Source organism: Stegastes partitus, unplaced genomic scaffold (genome assembly GCF_000690725.1).
Source record: "Stegastes partitus isolate 25-593 unplaced genomic scaffold, Stegastes_partitus-1.0.2 Scaffold6, whole genome shotgun sequence".
Taxonomy (NCBI): Eukaryota; Metazoa; Chordata; class Actinopteri; family Pomacentridae; genus Stegastes; species Stegastes partitus.
In genome coordinates, this window is record NW_007577737.1 from 176,735 (window position 1) to 197,950 (window position 21,216).

Here is a 21,216-nt window from a genome sequence, read left to right on the forward strand (position 1 = left end):
CCTGGTAGGAGATGTTCTCCGCCCAGGTGAGGTCAGCTAGAAACCTGAAGCTCTCCACCCTCTCTACCTCCTCTCCACTGATGCAGAGGGCAGAGTGCTCCGTGCGTGTGGATCGTCTGAAATCCACAACCAGTTCCTTGGTGATGAGCACAGAGTAGTGCAGAGAGACCCATCACCATGCACTGGAGATGAAGGACCCCCTCTGTCTTCAGCTGGTTGGACTTGGTGTCATTCTGCTGTCCAGTCTGACTACTGAGTTTGTCGGTTTGGTCCTTCTCAGACATGAGCTTCCTGACCACAGTGTCTACTTTGGCTTTGGTCTTGAGCAGCACATCTCTTTCCAACAGGAGGTCCTCTTTGTCCTCCACTGCCTTGTCTCTCTCCTGGAGCAGTCTCTTGTTCTTCTCCTGGAGTTGCATTATATCCTCCTTGGCATAGTCCAGCTGAGCTTCTTCTGCTCGTCTTTGCCGCAGCCGCTGCTTGGTGAGGCTTTGGAGCTCGAAGGAGAGACTCTGAATGCAATCCTCGAGTCGTTGCATATTCTCGTCCTTAACAAGATGAGCCTGAGGGGAGTCCTTCAGCAATCTTTAACCTGGTCACTCCAATCTTCAAGGCCCATAAATACTAAACCAGGTGTAACCTTTGACCTGGTCACTCCAATCTTCAATTTTCATGGTCCATTAATTCCAAACCAGGTGTAACCTTTTACCTGGGAACCACTTCAAAACCCATGATCTGGAATACCAGATACCACATATGGTTTGGCTTTTTTTTTTTTTTTTGTCTTCTTTAGTGCATTTTAATCAGTTTTCAAGCTTGCCTGCTAAGTATTTGTATTCTTTGTACTGTTTTTTAGAGAAGAATTATTTATTTCTAACACAATCATAATAATAATACATTTATAAATCACTTTTAGTCGTAAGTAATAAATAACAGCATGACAATGGAAACATAAGCAGCAGGTGGCGCTAACAACATGTTACCCTCCATGACGCTGGGTGGCGCTGTAGCCACGTCGTGTTGCGGAAGTGTACTTCATCACCTCACCAGCAGCGAGTAAACAGTCCTCCAGGATGTCGCAAGGCGCTATGTTTAAGGCGTAAATGTTAAATGATATGAAGTACTAGCTATGGTACAGAAGCTATCGGTGAGTAATTTATAAACAAAGAAAGGCGCTGGAAACGGTAAACCGAGCATTCGAGCTTTCGTAACCCCACAGTGGAAGCCGAGCGGCGGCTCAATGATGTCTGCGCTACGTTAAGCTAGCATGCTAAGCTAAATGCTAGCCGCGGCTAACTGGTGATGATAGAGCGCAGCCTGAGCTCCAAGCGGACATGGCAGCGGGAGACAGAGCCGCTTCTGGCGGCTCTCTGGAGTCTACTCTAGACAGGAAGTTTCAAAGTGTGACCAACACGATGGATTCAATTCAAGGACTGTCAAGCTGGTGCATCGACAACAAGAAGTACCACAGCGTGATCGTGCGACACTGGATGAAGTGTTTGAAGAAATGTAAGTAGCTTCACTGACAGTTGCTTCAGCTGTGGGGGTGGGCTCGAGTGAACACTGCGTTTGCCTTCCTCCAGTCCTCCCAGTGGTGATATTGGCAATGATTTGTCAACAGACTAAATATATAGATGCATAGATCTTTTGACAGATAGACACATGTTCTTTGGTAAGTTAGTTTTAGTTTTGAACTGTCGAGTATAAAACGTGTGCGCCTCCCCCATGTTGTACCGGGCTGTCAACGGAGAGAGGACTCAATGTGCGCTGACATACAGACAATCGTGTTGAAGTTGTTTCTCGCTTTACAAAATGCTTGTTTTTGGTTAATAATTCCTCCTCATTAGCTGCATGATCCTACGTTAACTATTAGCTAAGGAGGGGTACTCGGTTGCCCATCGTTACCTGCAAACAGGATTTACATCCGGGTGAAGTGTCCCGGTGGCCAACCGTCACAAATTCAATGTGTGTTTTTACTCTTCAATTACGTATAGATTAGTCAATGTACACCACTAAATTAGAAAATGTGAAGGTTTTTAACACCTTTTAGTTTATTTTCTGCTCACATTTTCTCCAGATGACAACACTGCAAGAATAGTTGTTGTTTTCAGCCTCTCTGTGCAAAAGAGCTTTAATTAAAGACTGCCTTATTTACCACAACATGTCCAGCAGAGGAGCAACTTTTCTTTCTTTCTTTATATTTACTACGTAAGTAAAAGTAACAATACCACAATGTTGAAACACTCTCTGTTAAGGTTACTCTGTGAAAAGCATGCAAGTATTTTGAGGAACATGTACAAGTAATAATAATCTTCATACAGGATGCCCCAATCATAGGTGTTCTACATAAGATAAAACTTTATTAATCTTGAGGGAAGTTTTGGGAATCTTTTTTGGTTCCCTCCCACCGTTGTCGACCGCTTGCTCAGAGGAAATCCAGCAGCAGCTTTGATATATGTTGTGAAATGTGCTGTATGACTAAAATTGAATTGAATAAACGCAGTGACTGTTCGGATAACGACAAGATGTAAGTACAGTGCATTGCTAACAATAAAAATAAGTGAGTAAGAAGCAATACTGGCGGCGACACTAAAGCACTGAACGTTGTAAAGTTAAATCTAAGTCGTTTTAAGGCCGACAGTCAGGAGAGCGTTCAATGTGTAACTTTTATAGAAAGAGATAAGTTTGCAGAGGTTGAATCAATGACCAGAAAGGGGCTGGAAGGCAGCGGAGGCTAAACCAATCTTCACTTAGAGCCCCTAAAAAGGTTAGTGTCGGTTCTTAGCTGAGGCCGAGAGCACGACTGTCTTTTAGTTGAAATAATTTCATCTTTTGAAACCGGGATGATAAATTGCTTTGTGGTCTTTTGATCGATGAATCCGTACGTTGTATGACTTCTGTTTGCACTTAGCGATTGCTGTTATTGTCTCTGCTTGTTTGGGTTTGTCTGACCGTGTGTGCGCTTCTGAGGGTTCCTGTGTGTGTGAAACAAGACGAAGGACTGATCGTAAAGTTTATTGCTGGTCTTTTGCTGAGGGAGATAGTAAGACTTGTTATGTTTATTAACAGCAGCCGGTTGTGCTTGCAGCTTGGCGTTGTCTCCTAAAACACAGTCTTCGTGTCGGCCTTGGAGGCATTTGTTTAAATACTGCTTGAGCTTTTGTTGCTCTATCTGACAATCAGTAACTTTCCAGCTTGAGCTGTTTGTATATTTGTTATAAAGTTAGTTCATAATGGCATTGAAGGGGCGCCTGGTGCTGGGATAATGAAATACTGGAAGTCCAAACTGTTTAAAACTCTTCAACACCAAAATGATAAACAGGTGCAACAGCCTGACGATTAATTGATCAGTCACACTATTTTTTATTTAGACAATTTATTAATGACAAATGCTTAGCTTTTGTTCTGTCCTGCTGCTCAGAATGTGAGATAGTTTTGTTTATTCTATCATTGCAAATTAAATCTTTTTGGGTAAACAAGTTAGTTAGGAATGTTACCGAAGTCTCTTAAGGGCCGTTTTTCTTTATTTTTTTTGAAACACCGGTTGTAATAAGCATTTGGCAGATAAATTGATAACAACCATTACAGCTAGTAGCGTGGGTAGCGTGAACCATATGCCCAGAAAACAATTAATAGGATTCAATAATGCTTTAATGAGGGTCTTCAGATATATCAATTTTCTTTGCCTCTTTTTCATTTCCTGCCAGCTGTCGGCTCACGGTTCCAGGAGTGATCTTTTCTTATTTGTTGTGTTGGTAGCAGTAGTTTTGTTTAGAAAGGTTTGTTCTGCCTGCCACCATAATAACCCAGAGAGGTGTATGTTTTAGAATAGCAGCGTGGTTTTAAATGAAATTAACATTATCAAGCGTACTCTGAAGTTTCTTGCATTTTTTTGTGACCAATACAGGAAATGTTTTTCTTTTCTTTTCTTTTTTTCTACATATGTTTTTGAAATGTTGATGATTTGATGTTCCAAAAACCATTTTTCTGTTTGTCATGTCTGAGGAGATAAGTAGTGTTGTAGACTTCAGTGCAAAGCTTGTGTGCCTGGTGCCCTTTGGCTCTTATGAAGGTGGTGAAGTTTGTCAGAACTCTGGGGTTTTTGGCTCACTTTGTTAGTCTTACAGCTGGCTATTTGTGTTTGTAGCAGTGTCTTGTAAAGTGTGTTTCAGTTAGTACACATGGAGGTGGACTGAGAAGGTCTTTAAATGCATTACAGTTTCATGAGATTTTGCTCTGCTGCTTAGATCACTGTGGCAAATGTCTGTGTAACACTAACATGCAGCAGTTGGTTTGTCTGGCGTTCATTTCCCAGTGATGCTGTTTAGTAGGAAGTAGTTTAGCAGGCAACAGAGGAAGCAACCGCTTTTGTTTTCTGCTGCTGTCACAAGGTTGCTCCTCTTCATGTTTGAGCCTTGAGTAAAAAAGGAGAATTATAGCAAGTCAGTGGGAACTTGTTTGTTCGCAGCTGTTTGTCTTTGAGTGCAAATTTAGTTGAAACCCACTGGTCAAAATTCATTGATAAAAATGCTTCTGTTAGAACAGGATAATCAGTTTGCTCCTCATCTGCTTCTTTTCCGATGTCTTGTATTGCCATGCACAATTGATTTAATTACGTCTGTGTTGCTGCTTACTGTATCTTAAAGTACTGATGAAATTATATGTCTGCAGCACAGTTTCTGAAATTGTCAAGACCTAAATTGGCAGCGATGTTTGGTTAGATTTTTAGTTTCCCTCACTAGTTTTCTTTTTATACATGCATTATGCCGTGCTAGTCAGATTAACCTCATTTGGTGAACCAGAGAAAGGGTGTTCTGGGAAGCGGTGAGTCTACTCAAGGGGGGACTGAACATATTGATTCGATGTCTTTCCCAGAAACTGGGTATCGTTTGGGCACCAGGATCAGATTCATTAAATGATACCCTTTGTGTGTGTAACCTATAAATAGGTTGATGCGTTAAAAGCTCCCTGTTTAGATCACATGAACATAACTGTGGTGACGATGTCATGGCGTGTTTCTGGTCCACTGACTGTGTATGACCTGCTCTGTTGTTGTCTTCTTTAATGAAACAAGTGAAGGAGACGTTATCAGTCATGATGTTAATAACTGATGAATGGTCACTGTTATTTATTTATGTGCTGTTTCGTTAATCAGAGAGTCTTATGATTTGTTCTTCTATTTGGATGCTTTTCACTTTGACCTTTTATAGAATAGGTGTTTTATTAGTTAATAATAAAAAAAAAAATCAATACATTGAACTGATGTTGACAGATCTGTTTAAAGAGATAAGCGTCTTCTCCGGTTATTTGGACCCAACAGGACTAACTTTCCCGTCTTTCTGCCCTCCACCAGCCGATGCCTCACACAGGCTGAACCTGGTGTACCTCGCCAACGACGTCATTCAAAACTGCAAAAGGAAAAACGCCATCGTGTACCGCACGGCGTTCGCCGAGGTGCTTCCAGAAGCCTTCTTGCTAGTTAAGTAAGTAGTTTCTAAAGATGTGGTTTTACAGAGGAGACGGTGAAATAGTCCTAATTTACTGTGCATAGGCTGCAGTGATAGATGTGTTCCTGCCCTTCCTGTGTTCCTTTTATTCCTTCTCCTTCACTGGTCCTTCCATTTAGTCTGTTGAAGCAACGACACGCCGTGCACATAAATAAAGCAGGTGCCATTATACCAAAGAGCACACATGTCTAGTGTCCCCTCTTCTTATTCTGTTATCTCCAGCTATGAAGGTGACCCCAAGGTGATTAAATCAGTGGAGAGGATACTATCCATCTGGGAGGAGAGGGCTGTGTACTCAGGGACGCTCATTTCTGATCTTAGGACTACTTTAGTGAAAGAGGAGTCCCCTCCCGAGACGCCTGTGGAGCAAAAAAGTAAGCGTGTTGATTATTTCTTTTGACATTTTTATCGATATTTCATCTCAACTTTAAACTTGCCTTCATTAAATATGGCATGTTCTTTTAGCGTTATTCCTAAATAGGGCTGTTTTTAAAATATGTGACATTTTTATTAAATTTTTTAGTATTCTCTTAAGAAACGTGAAATGTTTGGCATCCTCTCTGTTTATTCTATCTTGTTTTTGTTTTTTTTCATAGCTCCCGTTGAATCAAAAGCGGATCTACGGTCCAAGGTTGTTGCCGAGTTTGTGGTAAGTACGATGTGAAAGTTTTGAGCTGAAGTAAACCGTAGCTAAACTGCAACGTTGCCGTTTTACAAGCACAAAACTGTCCTGTTTTCGTCCTTCACTCAAATATCGCGTCACTTTGATGTTCCGACTGACTGCTCCCTCTGCTTTAGCCCCAGGCACTCATAGACCAACTGTCCAAGTACAAGAGATCTCTGGAGGAGGTTGACCTCAGAGAGAAACAGCTGGCAGCTATGAGGGTTGACATCTGCAGTTCTGATGCCCTCAAGAAACTCAAAGGTGCTTGTTTAAGTTATCCTCCACTGCCATACTCCCTTAACCTAGTGCAATACACACATGGGTATTGCCAAAGATTTTGCTGTCTTGTGTTTCTTTCTTTTTCTTGCAATCCCTTTAACTTCACCTCTACTTGCTCGGTTCTTGCAGATAAGGCAGGAGGAAAGAAGTTTTCCAAGGACTTTGAAGAAGGAAGTGCACAGCTGCAGGAGTTTGTAAAGTTCTTCGACAAACAGAGCAAGATAGGACCTCAAGTCATGGAGGCACTCAGCAACGCAGATATCTTCTACGAGATGCAGTACAAGGAGGTCAAGATCGTTGCTAATGTAAGTGATGCATGGACTGATAGTCAGGGATATATTTAGTTGTAACTGTTATCCCTCCCTAACTTCATATTATAGCTGAGTGGTTGCCTAATTTGCAGTTGTTCTTTTCATGATCACATTTTTCAGTCACTGCTTGCTCATAACATGCACCTTGAAGCGGTAAATACAGCCGTGACTCGATAATCCGACACGAAATGTAAAATCTTCTTTTGTGTCGGATAGCAAGGCTGTTTGGATTGTCAAGACGGAGGTCGAGATACGAGGAGGGCTTGATGCTGGAAGGCTCATTAGTTGTTAATTATTGTTCATAGTTGTTATAATAACTAGTGTATTGTTAGAACACTACGCATCGCTGGATTTCAGCCTAACTGACCAGTGCTCTTGTGCACGGTCCGGACACTTCCACCCCGGGGGAGCGCTCTGACGGGATGGAAGTGTCCACAACACACAGGCAGTACTTGGCTGCTGATGCTAGTTTAGTTAGCGCTCACACTTCTGTTTCCACCATCGGTGGCGACGGGGGAGTGGCAGATACGCTCCACTGTTACCATCCATGTTTACTTCCGTAAACACTGAGCACGCTCGCTACGTGTGACGTCGTCGTGTCCTCTTCTGCGCATGCGGGACACTTTTGGGTCGTATGAAGTTCACACAGCAGATCACATACAAGTCGCATTTAACTGGAAATGTGAAGGAACTCACAAAGAAATCCTCATTGAGCATCAAGTCCTGCAGTGGGAACGTAGCCAATCTGTGGGATTGTTCAGTCAGATAATACGCCGTTATCCTGATTGGTGACATTAAATGTCATGTCGGAGTCAGAATCCAAGGCTGTCGGTACGTTAAGGCTGTTTTTATGGGTTCTGTTCGTTTTTCCTAAAAACCTGTCGGATAGCAAGGTTTAGGATTGTGAAGGGTCGATTATCGAGTCACGACTGTAGAAAAATAAAACCTAATTGTATTGACTCTTGTTTTTAAACTAATGTCCTCTGTTTTATGACCCTATACATATCAATTTAGTTTATGTAAAGAATGTGTAAAATGAACTCAGTGTACAGTACACTCTATAATATACACACAGTCACCGTACATGAAATAGATTCACATTTAAAGTCTGTGTAAAGCAGGAACAGATGTGTTCTGAGTCTATAGGAAACTGTGTTTTTCATCATCAGGCCAAATGTAAATGATTGAAGAATTCGTGGGGGTGTGTCCACTGACTGGTAGCTTTAAGTAACAGAGATAAGTGAGGAGGCTGAGCTGTTGTGCAAATTTTGCCATCCAGAGAAGATGCAATCGCTATTGAGCAAACTGTTGTAGGAGGAGTAACTCTCAACCGAGTGGGAGAATAACTGATGCTAATTTACTCTAGTTTTGATAATGTACATGTTTATTGGAGGGATCATGCAAAGTGTGGCTCCAGTGCTTCATCGAGCCATCATTTCTGACCCGCCAAGAACATCCTTAAGATTATGAATAATAGTTTAATGTAGCTCAACAATCAAGTGCTGCACAGTTTAGTCTTTCCACATTATTCACATGAAACCAATATTTTCTGACGTGTAGGATGTGTTCAGAAACAAATCTCTGAATGTCCTTTACATGGACTGTGACTGAAATGACACTAAAATACATAATGTAGGGAATATATAGACAAAACAATTAACATTTGTGGACTTGTAGCTGCTATGAGAGTTCCTAGTTTCATGTATTAAAACTCTTTTACGTCTCCTCGCAAGGCCTACCAAACGTTTGCCAACCGGGTGTCCCACCTCAAGCGTAAGCTGGACTCCCTGAAATCCAACCTACCAGACCTGGACGAGTCCCCCATCCCCTCCCCCTCCGCAGACGCACCATCTCCAACGGGCTCAGAGTCTCCTTTTCACGGTCTGGATATGGCCCACCCCGATCCAGATCTTGATGGCTCTGCTATGGATGATGAGGCAGAGCCGCCGGCCCCGAGCCCGCTGTCCTCCCCGGGAGGATCCCCCAGAGACCCAGAGGTTCTCGGGGAGAATGACAATCGCCAAGTGGAGGACATGGAGCTCTCAGAGGAGGAAATGGACAGCGGTGGTATCATAGGTAAGGAGGGGCATTGTGGTTTGGGTACAGGGGCTACTTTTTAAGTGCTATATTAAAAGACATTTGAGATTATTCTTTTAAAATGTGTTGGAAAAAAATTAAAATTGACAAGTGAAGTCAGTGAATTAGGCAGAAAATCACACAAACCTTTCATGGCGGTCATCTCTAATTGGTTAAAACAAGTCATTTATCATATCTACATTTCAAAAAGCCTTTTTTCAAAATGTATTTAAGAAAGTGGATGTAAAACTGCATAATATATACGATGATTGCAGATGATGACATTTGGAGCTTTGTGCTTCGGTTTAGTTTTTTTTGTGGAAAGTTGATAAGACTGTTAGTATTGATTTGTTGTTGTACTTCGGGGAGCAGCTCAGCTGATATCAGACAGACTCCGTTTCCATCTCCAGTCTGACATTGCCTCCGTTCGAACTGATTTCCACGGAGGCAGGGATTTGATTTTCCCTAACCAATGAGACAAACGATTTTCCTCAATAAAACGTCATTTTAAGTCGACATCAGAGTGTAGCCATGCCAACGTGCTGGAGTTGTAAGAGTGAAGATGAAAACAAACTACAGTGTTGGGCGATGTTGAGCATATGTGTTGTTCATTTGGAATTAATGTGTTCTTGAAGGGGATCCTATCAGCAGCTCAAACTATCGTCATCGTCTGGTGTTTCTCCTCCTTGATTCTGTCACAAAACCTGGCAAACGGTTAAAAAAAAGACTTTGACAAAATATTTGATGAACCATCTGTCTGTCAATCTTTGTTAAAGGACAGTTCATGCTTTCTGCATATAGTCCACGAGGGTCTGTATGTAGTTAAAAATGTGTGACTGCACTACAAGCATGCAGACTGTGCATGTGGTGCCTAAAACAAACAAAACAAGTGGGGCTAAAACAAATGTTTGTTCTGAGGAGTATATGGACACATCTCCGTCACCTACACCTCTTAGAATTTATCATTAACAGAGTAGTAACTGAAGTAGCCGCTACTGGACTTTGGAGGTGCTTGTATTTGCACATGCTGTCCATCGACAGAAACCCAAACACAGCAGGAAGTCCTCATGTCTCCAGAAATCCTGGGCTATGTTCAGACACTGCGCCTTGCATACTCCAGGAATAATCACTGATGTGGTGCTACAACGCCATCTTTGAGCTAACAAAGTCAGGGGGAGCACTAACGACTCACATAACGAGGAGGAGGAGCAACAAACCCCCAATTGAAACTCAGGTGTTAATGGCTCCTTAAGGATATCAGTATGTGGAACTCCCAACTAGTCAGTCAGAGCTGATGAAGCCTCTTGGATGAGAGGTGGAACGTCTTCAAGGAACTCAAGCAGGTCCAGTTGCTACAATTAATCTACCAGAACAACCATGACCTGGATGACTGAGAATCTTCACAGACATAATCTTTGAGTGTTTTTGTGTGTTTTTCTCAGTTACATATGAGAGGAACTGGCTTTGTAGCAGACTGCCGTGGCCCTGTTGTAGTACGAGCAGAGCTATGTCTGCTGCCGCAGCAGGACCTGGCCATTACTCACGCATGAAACATACTAATAGCTGCCAGTAGTTCCTCAAAAGCCACTGATTGGTGCTATCATCCACAAGCGCATAGCTTAAAGCCTCGCAAATTGGATTCTGGAGTGATCTCATAAGAATCCAGCTGCCTTGCAAGGTTACATAAAGTATTGTGATGAGCTACCTGATTTCATCTTTGGTTTTGTAGGTATTTGCATAGCCCACCCTCGCTCTGTCACAAAGAGGTGGCAGAGTGTAAATGCAGTCGCGTAGGTGATTGCATTGTTATCACATACAAAACATCCATCTGTGGCGGCGGCGGTGAAATCTAACACCTGCCATGTCGCTGATGTTCTTTATTCATGGTTCGCTGTGAATACCTGCTGTGTCAACGATACAGTAAATCTAGCTTTGCAACTCACAAAATCCCTCATGTACGACTGCGTGAGTGTTTTCTGCAGCACGTCACATTTACACTTGTGGAAAACCAGCAAAAAAAACAATTGTGTGACATAAAACAGTTGCTTTTTATGTGTCCTTGCATAGACTGCCCATCCAGACTCTCTCTCACTGCTGTCGCTGCCATATTTTTGTCCTCAGTTGAGGAGCAGAGTAAATCCGTCCCCCACCCCGAGGTGTCCACTGCAATCCCTGCAAAAAGTGAGCCATCGGTAGCAGCAGCGCAGCTCGTCACGCAGGCCACGCCCCCCGTAGCCGCTCCTGCAGCCGCTGTGGAGAATGTTGACATGGGTAAAATTGGCTCCATCCTCAACAGTTTAAGCTCCGTGATGAAGAACACAGGTGAGTGCTGGAGGCCGTTCTGTATTACTTAAGTCTGAACTGCTCTGATGCTGTCCTAACCACACAGCTGTGCCTCTTTGTGACGTCAAATGTCAGGCTGTTCAAGTGCACTCTGTGTGTTGACGTCTGCTATGAAAGAATTACCTTTTATCATGTGTGGTTGGAACTATAATATCTGTGTGGCATAGAAGTGAATAAATCTCGATTTTGCCTTTGTTTGGTCACGTAAAAAGCTTTTTCCTGTATATGAATGTGGCTTAAGTTCCAGCATCCTCCTGTAATAGTTTCTTTAAAATTTCCAAATGCAGTCATTTATCTTGAAGACTATTTGCTGGATGAGGATTTATAGTAGAAGCGATTTCCCCACTTTGTCTTGCAGGACCATCAGTGGAAAGTCCTCCTGCAGCTGCCCCTGCCAGGTCCTCAGTGAAGACCACACCTGCTGCCCCTGTGGCCTCACAGGATGCCAGCTCACTGGTAAACCTCCTCTCCAAGGTGGATGTCAGTCCTGCAGATCTCCTCAGTGCTCTGTCCAAAGTCCAGGGCCAAGGCAGCCTCGATGGTGAGAATAAGGAGTCATTAGCTTCACTTCAAAACAAAAACTTCCCTTCATATCATACTCTGAAAGCAGCACACCTGCTTAAATTACATTTGTGTTTTCTTTTTTTCGTGACTTAGGCATCACTTCTCTTCTGGGCAGCTCGACTGCAAATGTCGCCCCAGACATCTCCTCCTCCAGCACAGGCGCGATTACTCCCTCTCCGTCATCTACATCTACATCTGCATCAGCAGTGCCCTCTCAGAGCCAGTCTTTCCCCTTTGTTGCACCTGTGCCTTCTTCATCCAGCTCTACTGCGAGGCAGAGCTCAAGTATCCAAGAACCCCCTCAGACCTCCACCCCAGCCTCTGCCCTGGTCCAGGCTCTTCACAGAGACATGGACTTGACAGCAGAGACAGAGCCGTCTTCGTCCTCTACGAGCTTAGAGTCTAAGATCCATAGCTTCCTGCAGGGCAACCCTGCTTTCAGTGCATTCGACCTGGGTTTCTCTTCAAACCCAGCTGTGGGAGCAGATAATCTGAGCCCAGCAACTGGCACTGACACCCAAGATGGGACCCCAGTGCGGGATGAGGGAGGAGGCACCCCAACTCAAGATGAGATCATGGACAAACCAGCATTGTTCCCATTCGCTTCCAACACAAATCCGTCATCTGTTGGTAAAGCTGCAAAAACAGTTCCTATTGCATTCAAAAATAGCACCCAGCGGAACCCCAACAATCCCCAACAGCAACCTCACATGCAGCCAGGTGTGGCTCAGAATGGACAGGTCTACCAGCCGTACCCGTACGGCAAACAGGAGATGTCAGAACACAGGAGTGCTGCACCTGTTGCGCATTACCAGCAGATGTCTGCACAAACAGGAGGGCCGGTGCCTGGAGAAAGAGCCCCAGGCAGTGCCGGCAGCACACAGACAGCTGAGGGCTTTCAGGGGGGGAGTGAAAGGAGCTGGTACAGGGACACTTACCCAGAGGGGAGCTCTCAGCAGCCCAGCAGCTACAATATGACAGTGCCTGGAGGGCCTATAGAAAACAAGACACCAGGACTTTATCCATATCAAGCTGAGCGAACTCAGGAACCTCAAGAGTTTGTGTCCGAGCAGGGTTCCTCCACAAACCCTGCTTTCTTCAGAAACAACCTTCCTCCTGTCCCAAGGTTACCTCCCCCTCCTCATCTTTTTGATGGCCCTCCTTCCTCGATGGGTCCTCCTGGGCAGCAGCCAGGTCCTGGTGCTGACATGGGGGAGGTGTTTGGTGGCAGAGTTGACAGTGTCATCAGTGGAATGGTGGTCCATGACCACCAACACAAGTCATCGTTTCATCCGGCTGATCGGCCGTATGACATTGACCAGCATCGGCCGCGGCACCCTGAGGACCTGCGTTTCCAGGAGGACCACAGCGGTTACCACGATGAGCTCCGCCCACACGATGCCCCTTTCCAACAGGGCAATCCCTACCGTGATGAATCATATCACAGACCAGGCAGTCCTCCACACCACTACCCCATGGTCCGGGGGCGCCTCACTCCTCCATGCTCACCCTCAGAGGACCCTTTCTATGCCCAGCGGCACAGCCCCCCTCCTCCACACTACACTCCAAGGAGACCACCACCACCACGCCATGAAATCCGTCATCCTGGTCTGCGACCGCCACATCGGCCTCCCCACCCAGCACACCACCCACACCCCCCACACCCCCGAGGGCCGCCGCGCCCGCCGTTTCCTCGGTTCCGCGGCCCCAGTCCGATGTTAAGAGGCAAGCGTCTAGGTCCGGGTCCAGGTCCAGGCCCAGGCCCAGGCCCAGGTCCAGGTCCGGGTCCAAGAGGAGGGGGTCCAATGTTTCCCCCGAAAAGACCCTTTCTCCCCCCACGATACTGACTGACTGACCGGACATGTAGCTTTGACCTCTTTAATGTCATGAAGAAAGACTGTTGTTGAGGTCCGCATGCTGCCATGAGAAGTTCCTGAACAGCTGAGAACGTGGGTGGATGAAAGTTCAGGTGAGGAGGTGGGTGAAGACAAAGTTTTACTGACGAGGAATTAATTCACCAGCTACCAGAAGAAAACCGTAAATGGCGAAGAACGGAGGATGTGCAGAGGGGTGAAGAGAGACAACAGCAAGAGACATAAAGCAGGCGGAGGCTCTGAGAGGGCTGCTGAACTGAAGAGTGAAGAAAGAAGATTAAAGAAAATAAGAGGTGGATATATATAATTCACTTTTTGTGTTATTTGCTTCCAGTATGAAGCATTGCATTAAATATGTAATTGAGCGTCAGTTTGCTACAGGTCAGAGCGTGTGCATGGTATGCGTGTGTGCATGCAGTCGAGTCAACTAGTCGTTCATTTTTGTTTTTCAATCCGAAGATAGTTATTTTTGCTAAGAGAGCAACAGAAGAATGTAGTTGGTGCAATGTTTCTGCTATGATTTAGTTTATCAGTGAGCAGTTCTAACTGCTGCTCTTCCCATATCAGCAGCTCCCAGTAGCTTTTGTTAAAACACCGATTAAATCTCACTCTGGGATCGACAAACTGAGTGTTATGTTCGAGAATTTCTGTTTCCCTCCACAAACACACGCAGGCATATTTTGGGGAAGTTATTTCTCATTGCTCCGAATGTTCAATCTGTGAAGGGACGCTTCCTCCACCAGTGCGCAAGAAGCCTTCGGCGATAGTTCCACGTCTCGTTTAGTTCCTTGAAGAAAAACGTCACAAGTCTAGACAGAGGGAGAGAGAAAGAGATAGAGGTGTGGGTTCTATTTTTTCAGCCTCCGAGGCCGACGCAGAAGAAGTACTTTTCTTGGAGGGGATGAAGATGGTCGACATCAGTTTCGTTTATTTGTACTGACTAATAAAGATCTGAGTTTGAAAACTGTGTTGCTGTTTTTTTCCTACCCTGTGACCACCGTCCTGAACTATCATCTCTACATCACTGTCGAATACTTTAACCAGAGAAACTGCCACTAAAAAGTACATAACAGAATATCGGGTGTTTTTGTGTAGTGACGGTTTGTAAGTTGTTTTAATACTGTCAAAAATGGTTTCTTAAAATGTAATCGTAAGAAGTACCCGTTCCAATTAGGGAACAAAACAGGTGGTACCTAACTTTATGCTCAAAAAGTGAAAACAAAAATCCAACTTGGGTCCATTTATGGTATTGAAATAATAGATAACTGAATAAAACGCATTGTGTTCTTTTAAATTAAGGTACTTTTTTTGCAGAAACCCTCCAAAAAATCTTTCATTTCAAAATAAAACGACAAATTTTGACAGTTTGAATTGAAGTCATCAAAACAGATTTTCTATCCTCTAAATTAAGACGGACTTTGGCATTTAAACTTTGGATCTATAAAACTGTTCACGCTGAGGTTGCACACTTCAACCTGTGTGCACATTCTTCTTCTTTACTATTAGTGCATTCGTTTAATTGATTGCCAGATCTCCCAGTGGGTCCTAAAACTCTGTATAGGGTGTTTAGTTTAATGGTAGTTTTTGATCTTTACAATAATAGTAGGGCAGAGGTCTCCAACTGGCCTTGGAGCAAAGCTGAATTTGGAGGCGATTATTCTTAATTTTCCACCGATTATGTTTTAAACCGGTCCAGAGTTGAAAGTACTTACTGCAGTTTACCTTCTTAAAAGTACAAATTGTTCCTTATAGCAGTTAAAAATCTGTCAGATGTGTTTATCGGAGGCCTTACAGGCTGAAGTTGGGCTGATAAACACGTTTAGAGTAAAGGATTCATTATTCCTCTTTGTAAAATAGATGTTTTCGCTCCCTCGTGGCAGGTGTAAGACATTCTGACTCTGCAAATTTAATGGAAAAAGGGGCCCGAATTGATCTGAGGCCAAACCGACTGCACACAGGGAACCAGTTAGAGAGACAAATTAGTAATCAGTGGGATTGATAAGGCGGTTAGAAAACAAGCAGCCAAAGTCCTACTTCACTGATTCAGTTGCGAAAAAAAGTTTTAGTTACTGCATTAATTAAAGCGTCACATTAACCCAGTTATGCCAAGTGAATCTTATGCAGTGTTTTAAAAACTTTATTTCTGATAGTGCAGGAGCAAATGACAAACCTGAAAGTGTTTTTTTTTTTTGTCGCTCCACATTAATGCGCATTCATTCGGATCTGCTTTAATTAACGCGGTGGGTTTGGGGTTTTTTTTGAGGGGGAATTAGTATCGATTTTAACGAGAATTAAACGTTTTAATCGTTTTCCTCGCGTGTCTCTGCAAAAAAAACAAATCGGCGTTACACGAAACAATTAAAAGAAAGCTAGGAGTCGCGGGTTTATTCTGCGTTTTCGTGCGTAAAAAGATAAAATGTTGAGGCGAGCCGACCGTCGCCAGATGTCAGTAGATCTTTCACTTTATTATGCTGCTGCTTTTGTCAGAGGAGGAGCAGCCACAAACATGAAAAATTAAATAAATAACTGAATTATGTAACATTTGTCTTCCTTTATATTCTGGACGCTTTCGCGTTTGGCGTCAATGCCCGTTTTTTTACGCACAGACCTGACGCGCGCATTGTGCGTTTAATCACATGGAAAAAGTGAGAATATAATGTTTATTGAGTTGCACATTTCTTTTCTCTCGCTCGCTCCCTTGAATTCTAACCTATTTCTCGTTTCATCCCCTCCCTCCTTTGCTCCTGTTTTCATCCTCAGGGATCCACGGCTACACTTTGATGTGATGGAAACCTTTCCCCCCTCTCCAACACGTTAACTGATGGAGGTGGGGGGTTGATGCTGTGGTGGCTTCTCCTCTTTGAATCCTGCGCAGCTCCCAGTGATGGCTCTTCATGGTCTGTTATGGATGCTGTGCGCCGCAGCAGCTGAGTAAGCTCGCAGTTTAATACATCAGAAAACTAAGTGCCACCTGCAGGAAATCAAAACAATCGATGCAGACTGGGAGGAGGAGGAGGGGGGAAATAAAAAAAACGCTGAGAATGTTTCTTTCTCTTTCTCTATTTGTGTGTGTGTTCAGTTGTGGGTTTGAGAGGAGAACACAGGAGAACTGGAAGGTTCCACAAAGAGGCCCGTGTGAGTAAGTACAGCCAGGATTAACATGCCGTTAATCCATCAAATTACTCATATTTGTGCCAAATTTAGGTTTATAGTGATTTTTTTTATTGGGCCAGAAGGTTTCTTCTGACTGGAAACAACATAAACAAGTGACTAAATTGTGTTGGAATTGTGTTTTGTTTACTTTTACCAAAAATGCAAAGTTATTCACAATCCTGGAAATTGTTGAAAATTTCCAAAATTCCCAAAACGTCCTTGTGATTTCTCACGTTCCAGAGCATTTACGTGAACTGTAAACCGAGAACAGCTGCTTTAGTAGTTTTCTAGTCAGTCATTGCAAGTCACGGTTCAAACCAAAAAGCTCAGTGAGGATCTTTTCTCACAAGACAAGCTAAATCCCAGTGTTTTTAAGTGTTAACGGCCACTGTGCAAGGCGAAATCTCAAAGTACGAGGAGTTCCACGCTGAAAAATCTCAGAGGGTGTAGTAGGAAGCCAAAAGGGACCCACGTGCCGGCAAAATTGATGGAAGAAAAATCCAAGGATCACCACCAAGGCCATCGTGATGAATCTGAGCAGCCCTGGTAGCAACGTCTCATGACAGACACTAAATATGGTTGGTCTCTGGGGAGGTTTTCCAAGGAGGACTCCACTTCTCCGAGACAGACTAACAAGAGCTCACCTGGGCAAAGAAGAAAACGGCTTTGGGTCATCAATTCTGTGGTTAGATGAGATGAAAACGGGCGAAAGAAAGAAGAAGCATTCAACTCCAAGAGGACCGTCTGCACGGTCCAAGCACGGTGGTGGCATTGTCATGTGTTGACAATATTAAGATCCTGGAGGAAAACATCAGGCAGTTTGCAGAGAAACTTTTAGGCAGCGTTGAACCTTACAGCTGAAGTGAAGAAATAGTTAAGAGAACATCAACATTTTGGAGTCCAGACCTGAATCCATCTGTTGAGGGAGCTGAAGACCAGAGTGATGACAACCAGGATTCCCAATTAAAAAAAACAAAGCAAAACATCTGTGACACAATATCTTTTTTACTTGTTTGTGTGATTTCCAGCCTATTAGTTAAATTTAAAAAATCACTATAAATCTAAAATTTTGGGTTTAACTGTTTAGTTTCTCTCTCCTCACATTGCTGCTTTCAACACATCTGGGTATTCACATACCTCCAGTATGGAAAAATGTCAATCACGTGATTGATTTTGTTAAATAAAGTATTTTTACTCATATGAAAAACAAAAAACTGTGTCCTTGTGTGTTTATTTATTTATTTGGAGCATCTTCCATCAACCCATGGACCCTGTAGAAAGGAATTATTCCCATTAGGTCAGTTTTCATGCACATTTGAGACAAAGGTTGTTTGTTTTTTTTCCCGCCTAATAAGGATTCCTCAACCCACACAGGAGTTCTTGGGTTGACATCAAAATGCTGCAAATCAACCAAGACAAAACCAGGTAATAGAATATCCAAGGTTTTTTTTTTTTCTTTTTGGATGGAAAGAACTTTTTAAATCACTTTTTAAATATATATATATATATATGGCAGCAGTGTGTCCTAAACTGTTTTATTTTATTTTTTATTAATCTTTTTAAATTGGGAATACAATAGTGGACAGATAAGATATTACACATATTGTTTCCCCTCTTAATAGTAAAATAAACCCAGGGCCCACAAAAGGAGGCCAAACAACCAGAACAATAAACTTTTATATTTTAAGAGATGAGCTGAAATCCTGTTAACTGGATCAACACATTTCAACTTGTCTTATGAAAATAAGAGTTTAATTAGCAATTTAAAGCAATGCATGAGTTTATAAGAGTGCTCAACTGTGTGCAAAGTAGTGAAAATGATCCATCTTTGTGCCATTTGGAGAAGTAAAATGCTGCTTATACTTTATTACATCTGTAGTTTGAAATGAATAATCGGATCTATATGGAGCACTATGAGCTGAGAGTAATTTCCTAAAGATTTTAATATAGGTGCTTTTAAAAAATAAATGTTTAGTGAAGCCCATTAGAAAGTAAACAGCCTTCATGTGTCACCAGATGTCGTTGTTGGTTGCATTCTGAGGGAGGAGGAGGAGGAGGAGGAGGAGAAGGAGGGGAAGCCATCCATTGTGAAAATGACACAAATCACGTTTCCCCCTAAACATCCATTTCTACCTGATCGACGCCAGATGCATCGCCTCGCCTGCTCTGGGGGGCTCGTGTTGGGGCTTGTGTTGGGGCTTGGAGGGTGGAGGGCAGGATAGGATTTAGCGGCCGATGGCAGATGGCAGCCTTAAACACGAGGGACGAGCCGAGGAGAGGCGCTCGGCTGATGGGGGGGGGGGGGGCATAGAGGTATTAATGGAGAGATCTGCACCCAGAGGTTTCCAATGAGCAACTAGAAATGCCTCTGCCGTCGCTTCAGCAGCAGCGTCTCCAAAAATCGTGACTCCTTTGAAGTGCGGCCGTGTGCGCATGTCGGGTGTGTGCAGCCTGCTGTCATGTGGGCTCATTGTTTACATGCTGCCGAGATTTCAGGGAGGGCGTGTGTGCGTCCTGTCAAATAGCTCGACCAACACTTTAATGCAAACCGTGACTTTTTTTTTTAACCCCCTCACACACACATACACACACTCCGAGGGGTTATTACATCGTGTCCCCGATCATGTGTCATGAGTTGAGGAGATAGATTTCAGGACCACGGCCAGCTCCACGGCGAGAACAAAAGGCGGATTTGCAGCGCTTGATGTCAGGGACCGTCGCCTTTTTCACCCTCCACGTAAAAAACGAAAAAAAAGCCTCAGAGCTGACATCTGCTGCCTGCTTTGTCCTCCATTTTTGTTCATCTATCTTCTTAAGATTAAAAAAGAAAAAAGCCCCTTTTACGTGATATGGTGCTTTTATTCAAAGCGCATGTTCCGGCATGATTTTAATGTTTGTATACTTGATGGGATAAGATAAAGCTTTATTAATCCTGAAGGATGTTTTACGTAAGGCCCAGTAAAAAAATGCAATAAATGTGATGCCTTACTGAAGATATGATAAGCTTGCATAATGCTGCAGAATAGAAAAGTAAGAAGTAATACTGACAATGATGCCGAGGTAGTACAGTAATATCACACATGATAATAAAATATCGCACATGAAATCAGAATACTGCATGTGTAAATTGAAATATTGCAAGAAGAACGTTCCACCGTTTTTAATATATCACATTACAAGAGCATCTTTTAAAAATCACCCGAGGCCTGGAAAACGTTTTTTTAAATTTCATCCTTCGTTATAATAGAACATAATGTATGTTCCTGACAACATCCTCTGAATGTTATATTAACTAATATAAACATCTCTTAAAGGTAAGACCAGCTGCTGCTGTCTCTCTGATGCGTTTGCACCTTTTATATTCTGTTGTAGTTTTATATAAATGTTTATATTGCACTTAATTCCAACGTTCTGTTTGTCTCGTTAATCATCTCAAATGTGTTCATGCCTTATGGGAGAACTGAACAAATGTCATTACATCGTTGTCTGACCTCAGTATAATGACAGTAAAGCTACAGCTACCTTTATCAACCCCACAGTGGAGAAGGAGGGTTTAGTTCAAGATGACATTGTGACTGTCTTTTTTTTTTTTATTTTAAAGATTTGTGCCTTTGTATGATGTTTTATTGTTACTGCACAGCTTCGAGAACAGTCACTTTGCATTTCACGGCACATACTGTACAACCATGTGACAAATACTCAAGGGGATATTGCAAATAAAGTCCAAAAAAATACACACAGGATTCTTCCTGATGTGGAGATTCAGGTATTGCAGATTCCTTTGGATGTGGACGATAACGTTGTTGACAGAAGTACTGATGTTCCCCAGAATCTCAGACATGTCAGGTCAGGTCAGGTTGGGCAGCAGGCGTAAGAACACATCGACGACTGTTTGTCTGTATGCCGGAGGGTCTGTGTCGCAACCTCCCAGGCCAATTCCCAGGTCAGCGTCAGCCTCTGGAAATGTAGTCCGGGAGTCCCAGGGTCACAAAAGCGCGACCCGTTGCTGAAGTGACGGAGTTGGTGATTCTGACTGATGCAGGAGATGTGCGCTGTTCGGGTCTCGCCACGTAGTCATTCATTAGACTCGAAGTCATGCCAGCGATAGCCCGAGATCTTTGTAAGGCACGTAGTACCGAAGGAGTCAAGTCAGCGTCACGATCTATCATAATATAAATGAGAAAATTTGCGATAACGATATAATTGACACTTGACAAAACACTTAAAAACTGCACAACTTTATTGGTGCAAATGAAAAAAAAGAACAATTTCTTTTCCATTTAGCAAGCAGCTTTTTTTGATGTGCATTAAATATAAATAAATAAATACTTGGATCGACGGGGTGGAAGTGGGCAAGACACACAGACAGTACTAATGCCAGTTTAGTAGGATAGGGGTCACACTTCTGTTTCTACCATCGGGTGGTGGGCGAATTTTCAGATCTC

At 43.2% G+C, this 21,216-nt stretch overlaps 1 protein-coding gene across 2 annotated transcripts; it reads left to right on the forward strand.

Moving 5' to 3' along the window:
* The first annotated feature begins 1,036 nt into the window (after positions 1–1,036).
* Positions 1,037–17,740, forward strand: rprd2a (regulation of nuclear pre-mRNA domain containing 2a). Of its 2 annotated transcripts, XR_520139.1 has the most exons (12): positions 1,037–1,509; positions 5,354–5,483; positions 5,730–5,881; positions 6,104–6,156; positions 6,306–6,432; positions 6,580–6,755; positions 8,495–8,837; positions 10,959–11,159; positions 11,539–11,721; positions 11,838–13,911; positions 16,379–16,549; positions 16,698–17,740. XR_520139.1 is itself a non-coding variant. In XM_008280501.1 (10 exons), exons 1-10 carry the CDS (start codon positions 1,335–1,337, stop codon positions 13,589–13,591), a joined length of 3,294 nt encoding a protein of 1,097 aa, XP_008278723.1. In that variant the 5' UTR covers positions 1,037–1,334; the 3' UTR covers positions 13,592–14,582. The 2 variants fall into 2 exon arrangements, 1 of the variants encoding a protein (XP_008278723.1); XM_008280501.1 differs by lacking the exons at positions 16,379–16,549; positions 16,698–17,740 and having other exon boundaries at positions 11,838–14,582.
* Positions 17,741–21,216: the final 3,476 nt, after the last annotated feature.

What these genes read in the sequence shown, in the direction of transcription:
- rprd2a (XM_008280501.1), top strand. Translation starts at nt 1,335, where the DNA reads ATGGCAGCGGGAGACAGAGCCGCTTCTGGCGGCTCTCTGGAGTCTACT. An exon ending in AGGTCAAGATCGTTGCTAAT is followed by an intron (nt 6,756 to 8,494) that starts GTAAGTGATGCA and finishes TCTCCTCGCAAG; the next exon opens with GCCTACCAAACGTTTGCCAA. An exon ending in GGACAGCGGTGGTATCATAG is followed by an intron (nt 8,838 to 10,958) that starts GTAAGGAGGGGC and finishes TTTTGTCCTCAG; the next exon opens with TTGAGGAGCAGAGTAAATCC.